The 19,669-nt window shown below is 35.2% G+C and overlaps 5 protein-coding genes and 1 long non-coding RNA gene across 8 annotated transcripts in view; 4 read left to right on the forward strand and 2 right to left on the reverse strand.

The window, feature by feature from the left end:
- The first annotated feature begins 118 nt into the window (after positions 1 to 118).
- On the forward strand, positions 119 to 1,971 carry LOC111451478 (putative pectinesterase 11). 2 transcript variants are annotated; one of them, XM_023091920.1, is made up of 4 exons: positions 119 to 269; positions 885 to 1,236; positions 1,359 to 1,594; positions 1,719 to 1,971. In XM_023091920.1, exons 1-4 carry the CDS (start codon positions 121 to 123, stop codon positions 1,906 to 1,908), a joined length of 927 nt encoding a protein of 308 aa, XP_022947688.1. In that variant the 5' UTR covers positions 119 to 120; the 3' UTR covers positions 1,909 to 1,971. The 2 variants fall into 2 exon arrangements, with proteins under 2 accessions (XP_022947688.1, XP_022947689.1); XM_023091921.1 differs by having other exon boundaries at positions 888 to 1,236.
- Positions 1,972 to 2,673: 702 nt separating this feature from the next.
- On the forward strand, positions 2,674 to 4,644 carry LOC111451536 (isoflavone reductase-like protein). The gene is made up of 5 exons (XM_023092009.1): positions 2,674 to 2,970; positions 3,248 to 3,382; positions 3,522 to 3,759; positions 4,064 to 4,267; positions 4,366 to 4,644. The coding sequence occupies exons 1-5, from the start codon at positions 2,788 to 2,790 to the stop codon at positions 4,530 to 4,532; spliced, it is 927 nt and encodes a 308-aa protein (XP_022947777.1). The 5' UTR covers positions 2,674 to 2,787; the 3' UTR covers positions 4,533 to 4,644.
- LOC111451531 (adoMet-dependent rRNA methyltransferase spb1-like) lies at positions 4,595 to 10,477 on the reverse strand. Its single transcript, XM_023092004.1, has 11 exons — positions 10,004 to 10,477; positions 9,617 to 9,664; positions 9,377 to 9,535; positions 9,208 to 9,254; positions 8,642 to 8,798; positions 8,493 to 8,554; positions 7,600 to 7,789; positions 6,826 to 6,915; positions 6,587 to 6,729; positions 6,359 to 6,485; positions 4,595 to 5,853 (listed from the first exon to the last, which is right to left on the reverse strand). Exons 1-11 carry the CDS (start codon positions 10,475 to 10,477, stop codon positions 4,837 to 4,839), a joined length of 2,514 nt encoding a protein of 837 aa, XP_022947772.1. The 3' UTR covers positions 4,595 to 4,836.
- Positions 6,193 to 19,669, forward strand: part of LOC111451537 — a 19,314-nt gene continuing 5,837 nt past the window's right edge. Inside the window, exon 1 of the long non-coding RNA XR_002712005.1 lies at positions 6,193 to 6,297. This is a non-coding gene — a long non-coding RNA (uncharacterized LOC111451537). The remainder of the gene's footprint in view (positions 6,298 to 19,669) is intronic.
- On the reverse strand, positions 11,665 to 14,670 carry LOC111451535 (protein RER1A-like). Its single transcript, XM_023092008.1, has 4 exons — positions 14,507 to 14,670; positions 13,654 to 14,025; positions 12,319 to 12,499; positions 11,665 to 12,164 (listed from the first exon to the last, which is right to left on the reverse strand). Exons 2-4 carry the CDS (start codon positions 14,001 to 14,003, stop codon positions 12,111 to 12,113), a joined length of 585 nt encoding a protein of 194 aa, XP_022947776.1. The 5' UTR covers positions 14,004 to 14,025; positions 14,507 to 14,670; the 3' UTR covers positions 11,665 to 12,110.
- The window catches only part of LOC111451532 (F-box protein At2g16365-like), a 4,961-nt gene continuing 4,461 nt past the window's right edge, over positions 19,170 to 19,669 (forward strand). Inside the window, exon 1 of one of the 2 annotated variants that reach the window (XM_023092005.1) lies at positions 19,170 to 19,290. The gene's annotated coding sequence lies outside the window, so the exon portion shown is untranslated. Of the gene's footprint in view, positions 19,467 to 19,669 lie in introns of both variants that reach the window. The other variant, XR_002712004.1, reaches the window with a different exon arrangement.

Consider the following 19,669-nt stretch of genomic DNA (forward strand, 5'->3'; position numbering starts at 1 on the left):
AAAATCCCCACATGGGCACATGGGGCTTTTGCCATTAAACCAAGCTACAAATTATTATATATATATGTGAGGGGAAATTTGAAATTGAATTAATTTCGTAATTTTAATAAGCTAATAGCGATGGCGCCTGCAGATATGAGCACTGCGAGGCTGATAAGGGTAGACCAATCTGGAAAGGGAGATTTTAGGAAGATTCAAGAAGCCATTGATTCTGTTCCATCCCGAAACAATGAACTCGTTTTCATTTGGATCAAACCCGGAACTTATAGGTTTGTTTTTCGAATTATACGTTTCAATTCGTTGAGTTATGCTTGAGTTTAGACCATACTTATTTAACCTCTTTTAGCTTGGTGTTCTTTCATGTTTCATGCGTCGATTTTTGTTTTTTTCGGGTTTTTGTTAGTTCATATCGGGAGAAAACTTTCATTGAATAGATTATGTTTAGGTTGGTCGTTTTGGATAAGTCGAAATAAGTTGATGACTAATCATAATTCATCATCACGTTGCCCGCTTCCCATTGATGATGGGCTATTTAATACGTGTTGACCTTAGTCCCTCTAGAGCTTGACTTGTGAACCATGCGTGAGTCAAGCTGCTTCGTATCACTCTTCCTAAGAACTTAAAAGTCTCGGAATACCGAAATTTTTAATAGGAGTCTTCACATGATTCGAGAACCCGATTAACCTAGACTACCTAGCCCAAACTATAAAAGTTGAGTTGAGTTTATTTTTTGAAAATTCGAAAATTTGGGTCGGTTCATGGTTCAAGTTGCTATTTTTTTTTTTTTTTTTGTCGGATCCATTCTTGAAATGACTCGAGTTGGTTGAAAATTTGGGTCCGTTCAGGTTTATTTTTTATTTATTTATTATTTTTTTTTTTTTGAGCAGGGAGAAAATTGTGGTGCCGGAGGATAAGCCGTTCATAACATTGAGCGGCAGCAAAGCCTCCGACACCATAATCACATGGAACCAAGGAAGAGATTTACTTCAATCTCCGGCGATCTCTATCTTCGCCGCGGACTTCGTCGGCCGTTTTCTGACCATCCAGAACACATACGGCACCACCGGCATTGCGGTGGCGCTGAGGGTCTCCGCCGACAGAGCCGCCTTCTACGGCTGCCGGATCATATCCTTTCAAGACACCCTCCTAGACGACGTCGGAAGACACTACTTCAAGAACTGTTACATCGAAGGCGCCACCGATTTCATATGCGGAAACGCAGCTTCTCTCTACGAGGTTTTTTTTAGAGATACATAGACACTCTTGCTAAAACCAATTGAGTAATAAATAGTAAGAGTAATAATTAAATGGATACAATATATTTGTCTGTAATAATAGATATCGATTTTGAATTGTAGAAGTGTCATTTGCACTCAACGTCGGAGAGAGGCGGGGCGATGACAGCGCAACACCGTAACACGGTGGCGGAGAACACTGGGTTCGTGTTCTTGGGGTGCAAAATTACAGGAAGTGGATCGGCTTTACTTGGACGGCCATGGGGGGATTGCTCAAGAGTTGTGTTCGGCTACACTCATATGAGCAACGTTGTTGTGCCAGAGGGCTGGAATGACTGGGGAGATCACACCAAGCAAAGGCAATACTCTCTCGACTCTAAATTATTAGTTTTTGTCCCACGTTAGCTAATTAAGGAGAAGATCATGTATTTATAAGTAAGAAATACAGAATCTAAAGATGAATTTGTGTTACATAACATATAGGACGGTGTTCTATGGGGAATACAAATGCTACGGACCAGGGGCGAACAGAGCAAAAAGAGTAGTGTGGTCACGCAGCCTCTCGACGGATGAGGCTGCAAAACTCTTCACAAAAGACATGATCGGCGGTCGAGGTTGGCTCCGACCTGCTCCGTCTCATTTCAAGAGAAGCTCCTCCACCATTGTCCAGTAAGAGAGAACAAAATAATATATATTCAATTATTATCGTAATGTAATAAAACTATTAATTTTTATTTAAATTAGGTGCAAATTAAATTTGAGACATGTGTCAATTTATAATTGGTGTCAAATTTAACCGATATATTCTTATTAATTCGTTCAATATTGATCTCTTCCACTTATGTCGATGACAATGCACAAAAAGAGATTTTTGAAGTTAGCCATGGTGGACCAAGGTAGCAGCCGGCGGCGGCGGCGGCGGCGGCGGCGGCTGTCCTTCCCCACCAACCACAAATCTCCTCACAAGGCAAGGGCATTTTTGTAAATTTCAATTTTAAGCTAAATTTGAAATTAAGTTAAATTAATAAATTCTCTATATTCACTAACTACTAAATCTAATTAATAATTCAATCAATTTTTCGGAATAAATACATTTTACCTTTCCCAAAATAACCCCCAATAAAGCTCTTCCCAAATTTAAATATTCAAAAAAAAAAACTTAATTAATGGAAAATATAAAATTTAAAAAATTTAAGAGTTTAATTTCATCTTATTTATTGGCTTTTGAGGAAAAAAAAGGAAAATTTAAAGTAATTTATTTATAAGAGATTTTTCTAAAATTAAGTTTTCATATTTTTGTATTTAAAAAAATTAATTATCGATAATATGACCATTATTTAATATAATATATATTATTTAATTTATCAATTAAAATATACCTCAATTATCAATTAATTAAAAAATTATAAATAAAAGTATATATATGTGTGAGCGTGAGTTTTGCACGGATTTGATACAACGAGAAAGGATCGTACGAGCATCATCTTCGTTCCATTTGCGGTTCACCGGCGCAGCTCCGATCAGGTTTTTATTCGCTGAAAATCTTCGTCCCATGGCGCAAAAGCTCAAGGTTCTCATCATCGGAGGAACTGGTTACATCGGAAAGTTTATAGTAGAAGCCAGCGCCAAAGCAGGTCATCCAACTTATGCATTGGTTCGGGAATCCACGCTTGCTGACTCCGCCAAGTCTTCGATTATCGATAATTTCAGGAGCTTGGGAGTCAATTTCCTCTTCGTAAGTTCATTATCCTTTATTTCTCTGGATTTTGTTGTTTGATTGTTGAAAATGTTCTGGAGGATCAATGAATCGATTACTGGAATGTGAAATGTGAAATGTGAAATACGGTTCCCGAATAACTGAGGTAGGTTTTAGTTCAAATCGTTCGAATTCGAAGTGGTCGTTTTCTGTTTGGTTTCTCTGAAACGAATAATGATGTATATACTGATGATCATGTTATAGTATTGGGAAGTGATAATGTTCGATTTGCTTATTCGCTGAGAAATTGGAGCAGGGCGATATCTTCGACAATGAGAGTCTGGTTAAGGCAATAAAGCAAGTTGATGTGGTGATATCCACCGTTGGTCGGGCTCTGTTAGCCAATCAAGATAAGATCATATCTGCTATCAAACAAGCTGGTAATGTGAAGGTAGCCTTCATTTCACCACTATCATTTCCTACCAAATTTGTTCTCTGTGTTTGCCATTGATTATCGTTACTGCCAGAAGCATTCTGCTGTGAGAGTTTGTGTTTGGAAATTTCTTAGCATTAAAATGTTTTTGGTACAGAGATTCTTACCCTCAGAATTTGGCAACGATGTGGATCGTGTCCACGCAGTGGAGCCGGCAAAATCAATGTTTGCTGCTAAGGCTGAAATTCGTAGGGCTATTGAAGCAGAGGGAATCCCCCATACGTTTGTTGTATGCAATTTCTTCGATGGTTACTTTCTTCGCAACTTTTGTCAGCCAGGAGCCACCGATCCACCAAGAGACAAAATCAAAATCATTGGGGATGGTAGTCCCAAAGGTATACTTTACTGATTGTAATCTCATGAGCTGCTGGATTGTTCTGTTGCATAACACTATAATCTCCTTTTCTTGAGCTGAATGGAGTCCCAAAATAAACACATTCCTAGAAACCCAATAGATATTAGTGGATCATTGGTTTTTTTTTTTACCCTTTTTAATCACAAACTTCTACAAACATACCCACATGTTGATGCATAATTGACTGCAATATGAAGCATCTTCATCCATGACCAATTTCTTGAAGGGAGAAGTGGATTTGGTTTCTCATATTCATTTAATTTGTGTCTGCTTGTTTGCTGAAGTGATATACAACAAGGAAGAAGACATTGGCACGTACACCATCCGAGCCATCGAGGATCCAAGAACGCTCAATAAGATCTTGTACATTAGACCTCCTGCCAACATCTACTCGACTAACGAGCTAGTCTCGCTGTGGGAGAAAAAAATTGGCACGACTCTTGAACGGATCTACGTTCCTGAAGAGGAGCTATTGAAGAACATACAAGGTTGGTTTAGGCAAAACAACAATTTATCAATTCTACCATGCTTCCTTCTTAAATAAAAAGACTGAAACATATTGGTATTTGCTCATCTTCTTTTGCAGAGGCTCCATTTCCACTAAACACAGTATTGGCTATTAGTCATACTGCATTTGTGAAGGGCGATCATACCAACTTTGAGATTGAACCATCATTTGGAGTGGAAGCTTCAGAGCTATACTCAGATGTTAAATACACAACTGTGGAAGAATACCTCAACCAGTTTGTTTAGAGAGATAACGACCCTCTACTTTGTTTAGCGGGTACGCAGCTGTTTGTTTCGTAATCCAACCATGAGAAATACATGATATTTAGAATGATAATTAATGTCTTGTCCACTTAGCGATTATAATAACTTATCATTCATCTGTTACTACAAAATGCATTTTTAAGTTAAAAAGCTATGTTGAACTTCCACGAAATAGCTCTTGATCGACAAAGAAAATTCATCAAAATTGAATCAACTACAAAATTTTGCACGAGAGATATTAAATTGGGAGAATGCTTCATCTCTCTGTATTCCATCTTCATTTGTTTCATTTTCTTCCCTTCTTCCCCGAAGCCTTAGCAGGTCCTCCCTTGCCTCTTGGAGCCTTGGAGTTCTTTCCCTTTCCCTTTCCCTTCTTTGAACCTTTTCCCTGCTTGCTCATTCCATGCTTCCTCATGTCCTTCTTCATACGTCGATCGACCAAGACTTTACCCTTTCCAACTCTGACTTGAACTCCTTTCTTTGCAACCACAAATTCCTTTTTGGGTCTCTCGGGTACTGCTTTTTTGTAGAGTTGATCGATCATCTTCCTCTTTGATCTATCTGATATATCAGCCTGGTCTGAGATGGAATTTGCCTTCTTGCGAACCTTCTCGAGTTTCTTCATTGCAACTCGTTTCTTGCGTGCTTTAGCTTCAGCTACCTTCTTAGCAGGGCGGGCATCGATTTCCTTAAACTGTGCTTTCATTGCAGCAACCTCCTCTTTGGTTATAGGCTTTATTGGCTGTCGGTGTCTTCGCTCCTCATCCAAAAACCACGAGGGCAAGCCTGTATCATCGAACATGTATTTGTTGTAAGCATCATCAAGAATCTGCTCTCTTTGCTTTTTCCTCAGCATTTTCTTTGCACATGCCAATATCTCAGCCTTTGTGTCAGGATCTTCATCCTCAGATTCATCAGAAGATGAATCATCGCTTGAATCCGTAGCCGGGGCAGGGACTACCTCGAATCCATCGTCTTCTTTATCAGTTTCTCTCGCATTTGTTGAAGTTTTCGACTTCTCTCTTTCTTTCTTTGAAATATTTGGTTTGGCTTCCTTGGAAACAGCAGCTTTTTCTTTTGGTCTATCAATCTGCATATCATCTTCGCTATCCACCAACTCCTTCAAATCTCCATCCTCTACTGCTTCAGCAAAAATATCCTGACTGAACCACTTGTTTGCGATCTCCTCTTCAGTTGGCACTCCACCATCATCAAGAGATACCATCAGTGGATTCTTATCCTCGTCTACCAGGTTCTCATCAGAGTCATAATCAGATGGACCATCACCTCCACTCTCATCCTCCTGCAGACAAGCCAAACTCCAACGTGAGGATAATATTTTATCAGTGATTGATGGTTATATATGCATCGTGTGACGTTCTACTAACACATGAATGATGGTTGAATGAAGCTACCTATTATAATTCCTACTTCCAAATGAACGAGTAATCTATAGAAAATAGAAAGATGGACATTGCACATGCATACAAAAATCGTCCCAAAGAAAAACCAAACCAGTGACAAGAAATCATGAACTGCATCAAAGAACAAAAGCAAACACACTCGGTGGGTGTAATAGCCCAAGCCCACCACTAGCAGATATTGTCCTCTTTGGGCTTTCCCTTTCGGGCTTCCCTCAAGGTTTTTAAAACGCGTCTGCTAGGGATGGTAGGGATGCTAGGGAGAGGTTTCTACACCCTTATAAAGAATGTTTCGTTCTCCCCCCTAACCGATGCGAGATCTCACAGTGAGCATATAATAAATAGAATTAGCCATCACTAAAAGCCCTCACCACTAGAGATTCATACCTTAAGCAGCTCGGCATCATCAGAATAGGCTTTTTTTGCACGTTTTCGCTGCTTTGTACTTCCTTCCTTTCTGGCAACAAAGCTTTCATAAGCCTGGTCCAACAATTCCTCCATGTGTGCATCATACCTGGAAGAGGAGCATCATTATGCATCACAAAAAGTAACAAAAAGCAGAGAATCATTGCTTCGTCCTGAAAGTTAACAGAATTAAGCAGAGGGAGAAAAAACCTTCTGCGCTCTTCATCAGAGTCAATATCACTATCTGAAGACCCATGGTTTTCCTCTTTGGTTACACCATTTTCTTGTTCTCCCATCTCATCATTATCATCATCATATTCAGTTGAATCAACAACTCTTAAATCATTCTTACCCTGGTTAACATACAATCGCAAATGAATTTACGACAAAGATACGAAGACTTGCAATGTTGAAAGAAAACAACAGATTAGCAGGGAGTGAAAGTATACCTTGATGTTAGAAAGAGAGAATAACTCGTGATCAATATAACCATCTTCCATGACATCTAGTTGCATCCCCAACGCTTTCCTAGCTTTGTCCTTTATGAAATAGAAAAATAGCCACTCGATCAGATATTAAATGATTAGGGATGACACGGTCATATTCAGTATTTATATTCGGTGGAGAAAAAGATTCCATAACCCAATATTAGATTGACCAACCTGTACTTTAATTCTATCCTGCTATTCGATAAAAGATGAAACCTCATCTTACCCGATTTGTGGTCAAGTCATGTAACAACTCAAGCCCACCGCTAGCAGATATTGTCCCTTTAGGATTTCTCTTTCGGGCTTACCCTCAAGATTTTTAAAACGTGTCTGCTAGCGAGAGGTTTCCACACCCTTATAAATAATACTTTGTTCTCCTCCCCAACCGATGTGAGATATCACAAATCAACGGGAAGGTTACCACTTACAAGAATATGCACTTCCCTTTTCAAGTCAAAGCATAGCACGTAGTAGACAGTTGTAGAAATCTAAAATTAGACACCCATACTGTAAGGAGTCATGCCCTAATTCATTTTCCATATAATATAGTAAATAGTACAATTCCTAAGTGCAAAAATACTAATCAGCAGTCAAAATTTCCAAAAGAAAACAAGCATCAAATTGAAATCAATTGAACAATTCTTATATAAAAAAACCACCACCATACATAATTGTCTATAAGCCTTAACCCAAAGAGAGCAGGAAATAGAGAGGGAACTCTGCAAGATGACAAACCTTAGCTTTCCTTTTTGCAAGAAGCTTCTTTTCCCTTTTCTTCTTCCGTTCCATAGCATACGTCAGCTCCTCCATCTCGTTTAGTAATTTATCATCTTCATCTTGCTTAACCTCATTTTCAGCATCATTAACAGAAGTGGACGTAACCTTTTGCTTGGGAGATAATGCCTTTCTTATGTGCAATCGCCACCTAAATGATGAATTATAAAAGATTTCAAAATCTTGAAGTTATCAGAGAAATGTCACAGAATTGCATAACCACCATTACAGTAAATCAACCTTTATTGTCCACACTATATGGCCCTAACAGGCGAAACAAAACGTGAACAATACTTAACCATGAGCCTAATGATATATAGCCCCACGCAGCCCTACGTCTATGATAGGAATGCATCACCCCCAATCTAGATTATGAAGACTACGATAAAGGCTACTAGGGCTACCATGAGAAGTTAATAATTTTGTTAGGAGGGGGCAATATTTATGGGTACATGTGGGGCCAATTTTGTAAGACAGACAAAGATAGTTCTTAAACTAGTTAATAAATATCTATATCCATACTCCTTAAAACTAGTTGATATATTCATTGTAAGAATTCGATATCCTAGGAATGAGTGTGTTCATTGCTGTGTGTGCATTCAACCAAACAAATGAGCATAAGACCAGCAACTGAAAAGTTCAAATTTTGATGCCCCAAAGAAGTCATGATTTTAATCCTATCCAACATCTAAAGACTGCATTACATCAAGCAGAAGTTCAAGGGCTGAAATACAAATTAACCTATATTTATAGGAACATAAATATCATTTAGAAAGATACCCAAAAAAAAAAAAAAAAAAAAAAAAAATTAAATCAAAAGACTTAAATACAAGTATCTAGGGTATGAATCTTACTTCAGCAGATGCTTAAAATCTTGCTTTCCCAAGACACCCAAATCATCACACAGTGTCTTAACCTGTTATAGAATAGGCTTTTAGTAAATAAGGTTTCCAGCTGATGATTGAAACCTTGAAGAAAATAACAAATGCTAAATATGCAATACCTCTTCGGTTGTTAATTCATGATCCTTAATCGGCAAGCAAGCAGGATCGTTAAAAGTTATAGTAGTAACAGTTCCTAGTATCTCAAGAGGAGAATCTGACCAGATGAAATTAGATGCAGAAGATTCTTTCCGAAGAGTCATATCTCCATCTTCATACCTATCATCACAACAAATAAATAAATGAATAATCCTTCACTGGCAAAAGGATGACAGATGATCACCAGTGATCCCCCCCCGGAACACCCAAAGTTATTACTAAAACAAAATTAAAATAAATCAGCAACCGTTCTTGGCGTTCCCTATCTCTGCACAGATGAATAATCCTTTCCCAGTAAAAAGATGAACATAACTAGCACCCTTTCCACTCATGCTACCATGGTTTGTACCTAAGACAGTTGGAAATTTACTCTCTCCTTGCAAACCCCTTTAGTACTCGGGTCTTTCGAAATTATAAATGTTCAATAGTTGCAGCAAGCACTCCACTTTTGGGTAATATAAATCATAAGTCAAACATGAGCATAAACAAACAATAAACACATAAACACGTCCAACAGATGAAGGATTACCCATCACGATGTCTCTTTTGTTTTGTTCCTCTAAGTACATCCACAACCTACACAAAAAATAGTTTTAAGTAACATATTAACGAAATGTTGAATTGCATCCAAACCAACTACATGAATAAGACACCACACATGTAAATTGTTAGCTCGATTTGAATGTTGCAACAATTACCTTCCGTTGGGGTTCTACAGATCCTTGAAATAGGTGCTTCACATCAAGAAGACGAGGATCGATCTTTGCAGGAGCCTTATACCTAAGACCCAAAACATAAATTTCAGCAGATGCAGATCGACTTGCTGCTGGTTTATCCACCTCGACCTTTTCAAACAACTGTAACACCATTCAAACGCATACAGATATCAGATAGACAGTAACAAATGACCGTGACATCAGATTAGTGTGGAAACTTACCTGCTTGAGACAATATAGGACAGAACTGTAATCTTGTGACCTGAAAACCTGAAAATGAAACAGCAAATAAACAACCACACCAGTACAGCCCAATTAGCTCAAAATTAACATCCAAATTCTAAATCCCTCATCTCAGGTCTACTTTTAGAGTTTTGAGAAGTAAACAGATGTAGGACCAAAAAAATATCTCCACTCATCAATGAATGTAATAAATTGCAAGCAGAACCTAAAGGAAAATGAAAGAACAAAATTTACTTAACTCATTATATGATAAAAAAAGGAAGTATCCTAAGATTTCATATTGAAAACCACGATAGACCTGGGACTTGATTGATTGTAAACTAACTAGAGAACCATTGAAAGACTCAAAGAAATGAGAAAACCCACCTTGGTAACAAATGTACCCTTAGGAGCCAGTAATTGAGTAGCTAATTTGACAGAATCAATAACCAACGAATTCTGGCTCATAGCCTCCTGCGCCCAAGCTCCACCAACATTCGGCGACCCATCGTGCAAGACCAAATCAAAAGCAGCACATCCTTTCTCATTCATAATCTTCTTGAGCCTCGCCTTGCACTCCGGCCTGGTGATATCCTGCTCAATAGCGAGCGCACCGCGAACGGGCGCAATAGGAACCAAATCGACACCGACAACGAGGCTACCAACGGGAACCCGCTCAACGGCGACTTGCATCCAACCACCAGGGGCGGCGCAGAGATCGAGGACGGCATGGGAGGAACGGAGGAAGTTGTATTTGGAGTCGAGCTGGGCGAGTTTCCAGGAGGCACGAGAGCGATAGCCATGTTCTTTGGCAAGGCGGTAGTACTTGTCCAAACGATGCTTTCCCTTGACCTTGCCCATGGCGGAATTGGGAGTTGGAGGATTTGCCGGCGATGGGCTGAGAGGCCTCTAGGTTTTGAAGAAGAGTGAGAGTTTTGAGGGTTTTATTGGTCCTCCGAATTAGGCTCTCGCACAGACAGTGAACCGCTTCGGGGTTTTGGGGTTTTCCTGTTTTATTTATTTATTTATTTATTTTCTTTTTACCAAACATTTAAATTTTAAAAATATTCGTAAAAATAATATAATAAAATAAAAAAATTATTATATATACTTTATATATGAGTTTAAATTTTAAAAAACGTAAAAAAGATAATTAAATGGTTATCAAATTCATTTTCAATTGGTAATAATTTAGTCATTGAAATTTAATATATTATAATTTAATATGTTACTTATTGTTTTGGAAAAAAAACTTCAGTAAATTGTTAATGGAAATTATTACCTATAAATCACAATTATTAGGGGTTAAATGTATTTATAGAGATTGCTTTTGATGAAATTACTCGGGGTAAAAATTAAATAATTACAATTTTATACACGTTAAAATTTAAAGATAAAATTGTTAATATTAATAATTAGCAACGGCTAAAATTTACGAATTAAATTATTTATTTTCATTAAAATTTAAGAACCAAAAATATTTTATAAACAATATAATGATGTGTTAATATCATTTAATTGATTAATAAGTTTTTTTCCCTTTACTAAATTTTGTAACAAATTAGTCCATTTAGAAAGTTATTATAATTTATTGAATTTATATTGCAAATAATAAAATAAATATCATTATGAAAACCTGCCCTCTTAGGAACTATTATAGAAACTAATAAAGTAGAATATAACTCTAAAATTTTAATATTTAGATATTAATTTTGTACTTAAAAAATACGATTCTTCAATAGCATGGTTTAAATGTCTAAACTCAAACATTTAAAATGATTTAATATGCCACTTACAAATAAATTATCACATAACATTGCTCAAATCTGATGATAAATAAAAAGGAATATCGAAAATTCGAGTGGTTGAAGCCGAAAGAGCTATTTTCGAAGTAACAAAAAGAAAAGTAATGAGTGGACTAAATGAGTCAAAGCCGAAAAGAGGATATCACTTCTTTCTCTCGTTCAAAATCGTGCATCATACGTAATTATCTACAAAGAAAAGACAATTCTAAAGAATTTTGTTACCTTTTTTTTGATGCCTTCACCTTCAGTCATGACTCTGTTCATACAGAATGAATACTCTCAACAACATCATTATCAATATAATCACACAAAGTTCCCACCCACATATGATTGGGGAATTCTACAAGAACACTGCAACAATCAGCTTAAATTTTCCACAGAAGGGCAAAAAAGGGGGTGGGAGGGGGAATCGAAAACAGGAAACGAAAATTTCAAATGGCATCCTGCGAAGAACGAACGAACCGGTATTAAACTGGGAATTTCTACAACAGCAGTTCTTCAGTTATCATAAAGGATTTGGCATAGCCATGTGTTGTGCATCATACCATCAATGATTTAAATCCATATGCAAACTTAACTACAAGTAACTTCAATGAAAAAATTTGCTGCTACTATGAATATCCAAATCTCTAATTTCTTCCTCCCTTCAGTACTTGTACTAATTGCTGTAAATAATAGGGAGCCATGAATCAATCGTTGTTGGAGATACTGCTACCTGCAGAAGGTTTCTTCCCACCGTACTTCTGTAAATTATCAAATGTTTTGTTTGAATATTTGTTTCCTTGGCAGAAGACATGTCAAGAACAAGGCTAACAACTCTAACTACATATGTAAATCACGGCATTATAAGGTCGGACAAACGTAAACGGTATGTATAAGAAGTAATTCATGAGTTACCTGCTTTCCAAGACTAAATGGAATGTATTTGTATTTGATCATGTGTGAAATCTGACGCCTCATTGTCAGCACAAAAAGGACAATCCAGTAACAAAGTAAGATAGGCCAGAAGACGGGCACGTCGAATATGGAAAAGAAGGTCATTACGAAGGCAATGCAAAAGGCCTTTGTAAAAGAGTACCTACAAACACAAATTTTCATTTTATGAGAAATGAACAAAAACTTGGAGCATTCAAATTCAAAAGTATTAACAAAGAGTGTGCTAAGCTATTAGAACGAATATCTTTTTCAATTGTCTCAATGAAGAATCGAAATATAACAGAAAAAGAGCTGCATAAACACGCGAGTAAGATTTTGCGGGAACGATAACTATCAATCAACCATGAGGCAAATTAAACATTTCTAAAGTCCGTAGCAAATTCCACAAATAAGAAATTGGCATAATTAGTAACACAAGTGTCACACCCTTGCATGATCTGAAAGGGTTGGTAGAGCTCTTCCAAACAAATTCATAATGAAAGGGAGAAAGCTCCAAGGATCAAGGGAGGTCTTTCGGTTAAAGGGTAAACTGGTGATGCTTATTAGGGCCTTCCCCTCAAGGTGCAAAATGGAGTAGCAATTATCTCATATGTCTACTTCACAAAGCCCCTACACAATATTTGAGAGCATTACCCATTAAAGAGGTTAAAATTCTAGAACCATTGTCATCCTGAGTGACGTCTATAACGTTCGGGAGCTTTATCCAGAGAGAAAGCTTGTAGAAAGAAAACGAACGGAACAGAAACTAAAAAGAGAAAAAGGGATAAAAGTTAAAAAGGTCCAATGAGACTAGATTCTTCGAAAACTATCAAAATTTAAATGAGAACCAACAAATATGTAGGCAAACTTTTTCTAAACGATAACCATATTTTCCCTGTCTAGTTCAAATTACTAAGCCCAAAGGAAAATGCATTTTCCTGTTCCATTACATCCTAATTCGTGGGCTATGAACTATGTAAGTAAGCTGTAGGACGGTGCCAGAAAAAGAAGCATGACCGTGTCGGGATGTCAAACATTCCACATGCATAAAGAGCAAACCCAATCAACAAAGATTACTAAATGCACACAGATTTTTTCACCAGAAAACCAAATAATGCACACCTCACTGTGTCATTTCCTGACCAAAGGAACCAATATTAGAAAAGTTTTCAGTCCCAGACTAGACACAATAGATATACAAAATACTGAAAATCGGATTTAAAACGACGAAACTACATAAAAGCAAGCTTCAAAGTTTACCAACCAAATACAAACAGGTAAGTGATGCAAAGCTCGTGATCGAAGTTCCTTAGTTACCAAAATTTAAACTCTGGAAGTCGGCGAATGAACGGCTTGAATTCATCTGAACCTTTAGTTGGCAGCAAAGGTCCATCCGAAACTTCCATCTCCGGGTCAACCAAGGGCGACAAAAATCCAATCAACAAATTGAGTATATAGATACCCAAACCATATGAAACAATGTAGAACCCTTGAATATAGAAGACCCTCAAAGCATAAATTGCCACTACAAAAAGGGTTCCAATCCATCTGTAGACAGCATGTGGGGTAGTCTTATCCAGATAATATTGATAAAGCCTTGAAATATCATGTTGCCACTGACTCAATGGTGCTGCCGCTGAGGCAGTTTCACCTCCTATACCGTCCATTGAGTATTAAAACCTCCAATATCTGCATATGACCCATACAAATTATTCAACTCCTTGCACTTTTGGTATAAAATCCATAAAAATATGCATGTTGAAAGTTGATAAGCTCTAGAAAATGACGGGAAAATAACCCCAATACATTGAACATTCGAGATCCTAGAAGCAAAAAAACAACCTTCAAAGGGATTCCACCAATTAATTGAAACACAAAGCAACAGATACCATTAGGGTTCCACACAATTAGATCCGAAATGAACACGCCCTAGAAATCGACAATCAAAAGAAATTTAGGGAAAAAAAAAAAAAAAAACAGTATACCTCAAATGCAAAGCAAGATAAACAAGAGAAGAAATGGAAACACATCTAGAAAAGCTAAGAAAGTCAAATTCATCCTCGAACAAAGGCAAGATTACAAATCTTTAAAAAAACCCCAAATCAAAAAATCAACATTGAAGAACAGGGAAAAAAGAAGATTAATGGAAATCGAACAACCAGGGTCTAACCTTGGAGTAAGATTTGAAGCTCAAGGAGCACGAAAAATGGAGATTCGGAGGTAAGGAGGCGAAGAAAGAGCAGATCTGCGAGTCTCGTGGGACTTCGATTTTTCAATATTAATATTTATATTGTTCTTTGTTTCATTGATGAGAAGAGCGCCAGACTCAGATAATAAATAAATTAGTTAACCATTAAAAAAATAAAAAATAAATAAATTTAAAAATTACATAATTTTTAATATAGTTTTTATTTATTTTTTATATTTCAAATTTTTATAATTTTCACTATATTAATATTATAATATTATTTACGAGGGAAAGATAATAGATAAATTAGGTATTAATTTTTTTGTGTAATATTTTTATTTGTTTTTTTACTTTAATTTTCATTTGTTTTGCATATTTAAAGAATTTCACACATTTGTCTTCCACTTTCATTTTTAATGTTTATAGTCATTTATGTAATTTTTTATTAACTAATTTAAATTATTTAAATTAATTAATTGTCCACAAATTTTCAATATTATAATAATTAAAATAATTGTTGAAAATAAAATTCAATAACTAAAAAATATTAATGAAAAAAAATATATAAAATTAAGTTATGATTATAAACATTTAAAACTGTCCCCGGATCTCGATTAACGAACGGAAGGCAATTGGTCTGTGATTTTAAAATTCGACGAGGGCAGGTAAGAATAACATGCTGAGGAATATGCCATATTTTATCGCCAAAACGGTTAGGCCCATTTAAACCTTATTGGGCTTATTTAATATCTATTTTGGGCCTTGCGTTAATTTGGTCTGTAAATTTTTTAAATTGCAAATTTCGTTCTTCCAATTTTAGATTTTTTTTTTTAATTTTGAAAAATATTTATATTTACGGTATGATTTAATTTTTAAAAATTTTGAAATTTTCAAGAATTATTAATTTTAAACTTAATGTTAATATTCACCTAATCCAACGTAGTCACAAATGTGAAGATTTGTTTCGAGTTGGTCGAGTTGAACGGTTAACGGATCTTTTCCTTCAATTTTCTTTCGATTTTTATATTCTTCAATTGTGATGATAAGCTTTCTTCACGAATCACTCCAATTTCTTCTACAGTTCACGAGTCACGGTTATATAGAGAGAATTTAAGTCTGAAACTCATAAACATCGCGAGGAATCAAATAGAGTAAGAACCGGCTCAAGTCATAGATTGTTCATGGAGATAAAAAATTTAAAATTAATATATATATATATATAATTCTATGACAACAAAAAAAACAACACGAAGAATAAGACGGTTAGAAATAAAAAATAAAAAAATAAAAAAAAAAACATTGGGTTTGTAGTGTTATGTGAGAAGAGATAAAAGAGTTGAACCATTCATGTAAATATATCTTTTAAAAGTTTATATTTTTTTAAATGTAAACCGCTTTTAAAAGAAAAAATAAATGGAAATTAATCGTGCAAAATGTCACATTAAAAAAAGTCAAAATTAGGGTTCATGTGAGGTCCACAGGGCAAGACGAGGATGGAGAAGCCTTCTTTGTCCCGATTCTACTCCCCTGTTCCCATCTGTTTCCCATTTCGATCTCTACGAAATTTTTTATTTATGAAAATCGGATTATCGGCATAGAATTATATATATATTAATTTTAAATTTTTTTTAAGTGGATTTATATTTTTTGTTCGGATAAGACTGACATCGCTACAATAATTTGATATTTTCTTGAAAAAAAATTGACTGCTAATAATAATTTCACATCCGGATGAGTCGAACAAGATAAAGTTTATTTTGTGTTACAGCATATCTTCTTTTGATTTGATTTTTACGGTGAAAAGCATCTTCGACCTAATCTTTTTAATGGTCTACCAGTAACATTTCATTTAGTTGCATATTGTCTCGAGAAAAAATGACATTCATTCGAGTTGGTACGGTTAATTATTTAAAGAGATAACTTTTGTCCACGTAATGAAAATAACAAATCAAGTGGTCAAAATCATAATTCGTGACGGTACGTGCCCAGAAATAAATTTTAAATTTTGTAATTAAAAAAATAGAAAAAAAAAAAAAGAGAAAATGACCGGCAACTGCCGGTTGTATTATTAACTTGGATGAGACTGAATTTTAAGACTCTCTCAATTATGGAAAATCATTAAATTATGCTTAATAATATGCTTAAGCCAATAATCACTTGTTGAAAGAGAAAGGGTTTAATTGAATGACGTGGATGAATCTCAGCCACGATTCCGCCCCTTAGGTCCCTGAGCATGGTGCGTGGTCTCACTTCATCATGACACGTGGCAGATGCATTTGCCCATCAAATATCTCACCTTTGTCACGTAATACTTTCTGCATTAAATGAATTATATCTATATATTTACGTATTAATGAAGGGACATTGAGAAAAAATATAATGGACACTTTTACCCTTATATTTGGTTGAGTTGCATCGATAAACAAATGTTGGCGTTTTTACCTCTTATGTACTTTTTTGGTAATTTACAAAGGTGTAAATAGACTCATTTTTTCGCTTGAAATTTTGAGTTAATTGGGTTAATGACCCGAACAACCTAAATATAGTTTACAACTAAGGCAACCGACCTGGACAATACATGTTACATTAATAATTAAAATTTCACATTGCATCACTAACAATTGTTACAAACGTTAAATATTCTTAATTTTTATAATAATCTTAAAAGTCTCGGACCATAAAAAATTCCAACCTATAAATTGACCCAAATTTATGGTTTGGATTAGATAGTCTGGACTTTGGGTTCTCAAATCATTCAAACAACTGTGTTGAATGAAAGTCCACATTGACTAATTTAGAGAATGATCCTGAATTTATAATCAATAAATACTATTTCTATTGATGTGAAGCTTACCGGGAAGCTCAAAGCAAATCATAAGAGCTTATACTCAAAGTAGACAATATCATATACCATTCTGGAGATTCGTGTCATGCCCTAAACTTAGTCATGTCAACAGAACACTCAGACGTCAAACAAAAGTATTGTAAGTCTCGTGAGCCTCTATTAATGGGGCCTTTCGGGGAAGCCCAAAGCAAATAATTTTTTTTTATATAAATTTAATTAATTACACAAAATTTATAACAATGAAATATTCCCGAATTAACTATAAATAGAACTATTTTTATAATTTATAAATATATTATTAAACATGTTTTAAAAATATTATTAAATTATGATAAATAAAAAATAAATAAATACAAGTCTAATTTTTATCCTATTAATAAAAGGCGCTAATCATTTCTATGTTATTTAACAAAAAAATATATATATATATATTTTTTATTCTTTTTACAGTAATTAATTAGCGGTAACTTTTAGAAAAACTGAGAATAATTGTTGTGGGTCCAGTCTTTTGGAATGGAAAGGTGGCAGTTCGTACCCGGCTGGGATGGCTCAGCGTACGTAGCCGAGCCGGGTCCGGTTTAGGTTTTTCGTACAGATTTTTGAGCTCCGCTGTGGACCGACAACTCTTGCAGCCTTGGCTCCACTCCCTTTGGCCCACCCCTCCAATATTGGAGTTTGTATATCTCACGATTATTTTTTAATATTTTATTAATCAAATAAAAAAAATTTCAATAAATAAATAAATAAATAAATAATTAGGATAATAGGTTAGAAATCACAAATCCTTGTCCACTTTAACATACTTTACGCGACACGCGTGCTATATTGGTCAAGACAACGTGGTCCTACGAGAGTGAGCTAACTTCAAAACCCATCAACAGTTTGGATTGTAAGTTACAACTCGCTTGCATGAAATCAGAATCGCTACTAATCGCCGGTAAGTCATACAATGATGAATTCGCTCCCGGACTTTCTATACACCACTCATCCTCTCATTGTATCCATTGTAATTTGACAAAAAAAAAAATAATAATAATAATAATAATAATAATTTTTTAGAAAAAGAAATCTGAAAATAGATATTAAAAAATATTATAAAAACGGGGGATATTAAAATAAAAATAAAATTAAATTAAATTTGAAAAGGAATAAATTGAAAATTATTGTTGCCGGTATTTAAACCTACAAATGGCATTTAAAAAAGTCACAGCGATGAAAGGGAATCGTGAATCTCGGATGAGATCACACGTGGCAAAGATATTTGTTCTACTCTTAGATATTTATTTATTCAACCCTCCCTCACCTTAGCCCTAAGGTTCCCTAAAATCTTTTTTTTTTTTTTAATTGAAGGATATTAATTACTCAAGAAATTAAAAAAAATAAATTAGGTTGGAAATTCATAGTTAATTTTAAAATATACATTTTTGTTTGAGAGAAAATTATATATACATATATTTATTTTAGACAAATTAAAAAAATATATATATATTGAAATTGAGGCTAATAAAATTTAACAAAATAGATATTAATTAAAAATCTAAATTAAAAGATTTGATTAAAATATATCAATTTATTTTTCTTTGTGAAAAAATGACGTGGAAAATAAAAGAGGAATATTTCCACTAAAAGAAAATAGAAAAAGAAAAAGTAGTGACAAATTGGAAAGTGCAGGATAAGTGGGGCCCACGCTCTAGCGCGGCTTCGTCTATCCACCATGTGGCTCTAGCTAATTAACGCAATTTCTTTTTATTAAAAAAAAAAAAGGAAAAAGAAAAAAGGAAGTCGTCTGCAGATTCTTCTCTTGGCTTTCACTATCTTCGATTTCCCGTCACCTCCAATTTTCTGTGTTCATCCATGGTTGCTCTTTCCAATTCTCCCTCTTCCATTAATTTCAACCTCTTTCTCCTTCTCTCTTGAATCGGTACGTACTCTCTGTTTCGTCTTTATAATCAATCTTCTCTCTCGATCTGTGGCTCAAATCTCCTCTCCTCTCTCTCTGGACCTCTGGACCGCTGTCGGCTGCGCTGTTGCTTCCTGGAGAATTTATCTCTCTGTATCTCTTTTTTCCTTTTAGTTCGGTTCGCCTTTCCAAGTTGCGTATGTAATCTTCTCTTCACTTGCAATGATGAATGTAAATCTGCATAGTAACATGTATGTAGGTCTGTTGCTCGTAGGTTTCGTGGAGTATTTTGGTTGTAGTTTTCCAAAGTATTGTTGAATGATTGAATTGTTCTGAGATTCTTGAGTTTCGTATTGTTTTTTTTTTTTTTTTTTTTTTTTTTTTTTTTTTTTTTTTTTTT

Source organism: Cucurbita moschata, unplaced genomic scaffold (genome assembly GCF_002738365.1).
Source record: "Cucurbita moschata cultivar Rifu unplaced genomic scaffold, Cmos_1.0 Cmo_Scf00013, whole genome shotgun sequence".
NCBI lineage: Eukaryota > Viridiplantae > Streptophyta > Magnoliopsida > Cucurbitales > Cucurbitaceae > Cucurbita > Cucurbita moschata.